Source organism: Piliocolobus tephrosceles, chromosome 15, assembly GCF_002776525.5.
Source record: "Piliocolobus tephrosceles isolate RC106 chromosome 15, ASM277652v3, whole genome shotgun sequence".
Taxonomy (NCBI): domain Eukaryota; kingdom Metazoa; phylum Chordata; class Mammalia; order Primates; family Cercopithecidae; genus Piliocolobus; species Piliocolobus tephrosceles.
Window position 1 is genome coordinate 26620985 of NC_045448.1, and position 4576 is coordinate 26625560.

General features: G+C 53.8%; 1 protein-coding gene across 1 annotated transcript in view; it reads left to right on the forward strand.

Annotated features, from left to right (window-relative positions):
• Nucleotides 1-1382: 1382 nt before the first annotated feature.
• Nucleotides 1383-4576, forward strand: part of FAM166C (family with sequence similarity 166 member C) — a 17603-nt gene continuing 14409 nt past the window's right edge. Inside the window, exon 1 of the mRNA XM_023230107.2 lies at nucleotides 1383-1476. Within this exon, the coding sequence (XP_023085875.1) occupies nucleotides 1403-1476 (74 nt within the window). The 5' untranslated portion in view covers nucleotides 1383-1402. The remainder of the gene's footprint in view (nucleotides 1477-4576) is intronic.

The following is a 4576-nucleotide window of genomic DNA, read 5'->3' on the forward strand; positions in this document are numbered from 1 at the left end:
CCCAGTTTGTTTGCAGCCGTTCCTTTGCCTACAGCTTTCCCTTTCCCACCAGGCCTCAGTGTTTCTGCTTCTTGAGCCTCTGGGAAGCATGTGGCTCCCCTCCATTTCACTGGCATTTCCCAGGGGAAGTCTTTGGAGAATGCTGGTGGCAGCATCTTGTGAACCCAGTAGCGTCTGTGGTCTTCATCCACTGCCATGTACAGAACCGAAGTGTGAAGGGAGCACTGCTCTCCATCTGGCATCTGAAGGGAAGAAGCAAGATTTGGAGATGAAGGGGGAACTGTCAGCTTCTTCATGACACCAGGACTGCTGCAGAGGGAGCTGGGGTGGCAGGGCCGCCACCCAAGTCACCAAGAGCCTGGCACCATGGAAGCTGTCCCCATACCCTCACCCCTTATGAAAAACCCAAAGGCCCTGGCCCTGCCCTAGGCACCAAGGCTGGTGTGAGGGTCCCTAGAGAAACCCGGGTGAAGCAGTCCCAGGGAGGGAGGGAGGCAGGATTACACAAGGGGGTGGGCCTTCAGCAGGCCTGCTCTCTGGGGCAAGCGCCACCCCTGCAGATGCCATCCCCAAAATGAACGGCAGCATTGGGGACAAATGTAAATCACACACCTAGACGTTCTATGATTTTCTTTTTGCCCTTTACCAACAAAACTCCTCTGATGGAGTAGTTTGAGGGTATGATGAGGTGAGAAGGTAGCCACCAGCTGGAGATGAAGGAGAAACATGAAAAATGCCCCTCTTCACAACCCGCGCGCACACACGCAAGCACGCATGCGTGTACACACACACACACACACACACACACACACACACACACACAATTATGCACAGCGTCCTAGGCAACCACGCCCAGCGCGGCCCACTGCAAAGCCCCTTCCTGGAACCCCCATAGAGCTGGGGTGCAGGGGAAGCTTGAAGAGACATAGCTCCTGGGGACCCTTCCGCTGCTCAGGTTTCTGGGCCTGAGCCACAGTGGGGCGGCTGCTTTGTGCGTGGCCTTCAAAGTCAGGACCTGGCCTGTCCTTTGTGGTAGGGTCGCGTTCCAAGCCAGGTCACCGCAAGACGGATCCTGCGAGGCCTCTACAGCGATTATCTGCCTCTGTCCCGCATCCGAGCCTCTGCACATCCGGCAGGCAGCAAGGCAGAGAGCCCCGATGCGCTGGGGAGAGTGACAGGGGTCACCCAGCAGAATTCGCGGAAATGGGAGGTGCCTTCTGTGCGCGCCCTGTGGGGCTGCTCCGGGAAAGGGCCGCCAGAAGGGCGCAGTGTCTCGGAACGCAAGGACAGCGGGGCCAGCTGGCGTTGCCAGGAGGGCCGCCGTGGCCGTTGCCGGGTGACCCGCCGCTGTTTACCGTGGGGCGGAGCGGAGCGCCAGGCTCGCTGCACTAGCGCACCCACCATGGCCTCCCGCAGCGCGGGCACCCTACTGACCGAGTTCAATGCCGCCTACGTGCCCCCTGGCCTCATGCCCGGGTAAGGCTGCGGGTGCGCCTCCTCCCCTCCCCCTTCCGCTAGCGCCCTCCTAGGTGATCGAAACTCAGCCCCCTGCCCCCGGACTCTGGGGTTGAAGGAACCCCAAGGAGCCAATTTTCCACCCGACGGGGAGGGGGCCTTCCCGGGGGTTTGTGGTTTCAGAGTAGGAAGTGGGCGGGCACGGGCGGGGGTGTCCCCAGATTCCCTTTCGCATGAAGGCACTCCCTGGCAAGTGGGGCACAGCCAGCAGGGGGTAAGGGACCTCCTGTGGACCCAGCCGGGGAAGAGGGAGGAGATGGAGCCACGTGGGGTTTAGTGCTTGGAGACGCCCCAGGTGGGCAGCCTGCAGGCTTACAGAGAATGCAAGAAAAAGCAGGCCCCTCTGCCCCGGGCACAGGGACAGCTCCCAGCGTTCGGGCAAGGTCAGTACTTGTTGGTTGAAGGAGGGAAGGATATCGGGTGGGTGCCGGTTCGAAGAGCCTCGCGAGGCCGGAAGAGCCATAGTTAATGGGTCATGTATGCAGTCCCTCCGCCCCCCCCCCCCCCCCCCCCCCCCGACTTTGCGGTCAGTCCTTTCACGGATCTCTATTTATCCTCCCAGAAGTTTTTCTTGGAAAGCTTCCTGGCCACTTGCCCTGAGTGCTGGCTTGCTGTTTAGCACTTTCAAATGCTAGGTTACACCTACCTTTCTTTCCTCTGAATATTTTCAGACTCCAAACATCTAACATGCAAGTCTGGCTGTTCCCTCCTGTTCTTTGGCTCTTTCTCCTACAGTGTCTGACGCTTCTACTCCGGACCGCCTCTCCCAGGGTGTAAGGCTGTCTTTATCCCTCCTACCAGTCAGCATGGGTGCTGAGAACAGGCACTGGATTCTGAGAGGCAACCTGTACAATATCAGCAAATCTATAAAGAATGAATGAATGATCCTAAGATCCCTTGTCTGAAAAAAAGAGCGAACGAATGAACGAAATGAATGTCTTGAGGGTTCTACAGGCAGGGTCTCCAAATGGGTGAAAAAGCCCGCATGCTCTCCCTTGCAAACGGAACAGATGGCAAAATGAAGAAAAGTGTATTTGGAATGAAGTTGGGATTGTTTTGAAGCAGAATAAGCTAGACACTGAGGTGCTGTGACATTCAAATCATTTCTGGACGCTGCATGAGAAAGTAGCAACCAGGGGCTGGTGCTATAGTTTTAACCCAGCCCATTTGTGGATGCCACCTTTCTTTGGGCCCTGGAGAGAGCTTGCTGCCTGCAGGATGTGTAGAGGCTCAGATGTCTACCCGGGGTCCCATCAGACAAAGCTGATATACCAGATCATGGTAGTTTCCCGAAACCAAGCCAGGTGACTTAGGATTTGCCTGTTTTCCTTTATTTAAGGCATTCATGTGGGTCAGTGCTTGGGACACACCAGGTGTTATGTTAGGAGGCTGGGAAGATAAAGACAAACGAGTGTGGGGCTGCCCCAGTGTGGTGTAAACACATAAGGTTTAGTTCAAATCCATTTTTGCCACCTTGGATGGTGGTGTTGACACCACATTCTGGGTGTTTATCATGAGATTTGATTTTATACATTGACTTTTTTTCTTAAGCCTCCCACAGTCTCCAGTTGGAAACTTTTCTATTATCTGACTCCTGGACATTTCCCATCTAAGGGGCAAGGCCCGGTGCTCCTGCAAACCCTGCCCCGCATTCCCCCACTCTGTTTGGAAGGGGTGGGAGCTGCAGGTTTCAGAAGCAGTCCCCAGGGTGCTTTCCTATTCCTGCCACTTCTCGGAAGTTCCCTTAAGTGCCCTGTCCTGTGATTGATTTAGAAATGGCGATAAGAGGATCATGAATGAGATTTCAAGCCTGGACTGGGCTAGTTTGAGCAGCTGAGCCCTTATCTGCTGCTTTCTCATCTGGATCTTTCTGGAAGGGATGTGTTCCCCTTAAAGATTCCCATCAGTGAGGAATGAATTGAGTCGTTTTGTGTTTCCAAATGCTACCTCATTGGCAATTCTGTCAAGTTAATGAAAGAACCCAAGATTCCCAACCACACTTGGATAATTGCTTTTTTTTTTTTTTGAGATGGAGTCTCGCTCTGTCGCCCAGGCTGGAGTGCAGTGGCCGAATATCAGCTCACTGCAAACTCCGCCTCCCGGGTTTAGGCCATTCTCCTGCCTCAGCCTCCCGAGTAGCTGGGACTACAGGCGCCCACCACCTCGCCCGGCTAGTTTTTTGTATTTTTTTAGTAGAGACGGCGTTTCACCATGTTGGCCAGGATGGTCTCGATCTCCTGACCTCGTGATCCGCCCGTCTCGGCCTCCCAAAGTGCTGGGATTACAGGCTTGAGCCACCGCGCCCGGCCGATAATTGCTATTTTTGTGTGTCTGTTCAAACACTAATCACAGGATTTTAAAGCGCAGCCATCTCTTCTTACACTCAAATCAGCCCCCTTTTACCTGCTTTATTCGTAAAGGCAGAGAATATTCATGCTGGTGTGGACCTCAGAGATCATGTAGTCCCATCCCCTCCTGTTCCAGATGTGGTCACTGAGGTCTGGGGGTCTTGCCTGAGCCCCACGCTGGTGATGGAAGTGCTGGGCTGGAGCCAGGTCCCTAATGCCTGTAATAACACTGTGATCTCCTAAGTCTGAGCTCCAACTATGTGCCAGGCACTGTGCTGGGCCCTTTACAACATTTTCTTCTTCTTCTCGTTCTCCTTCTTCTTCTTCTTTTTCTCCTTTTTTTTTTTTTTTAAATAGAGTCTTGCTCTGTTGCCCAGGCTTGAGTGCAGTGGCGCAATCTCGGCTCGTGGCAACCTCCGCCTCCTGGGTTCTCCCTGCCTCAGCCTCCTGAGTAGCTGGGATTACAGGCATGCACCACTACGCCCAGCTAATTTTTGTATTTCAGTACATACGGAGTTTTGCCATATTGGCCAGGCTGGTCTCAAACTCCTGACCTCAGAAGATCCACCCGCCTTGGCCTCCCAAAGGACTGGGATTATAGGCATGAGCCGCCACGCCTGGCCTTTCTTTATTTTCTTTCTTTCTTTCTTTCTTTCTTTCTTTCTTTCTTTCTTTCTTTCTTTCTTTCTTTCTTTCTTTCTTTTTTTTTTTTT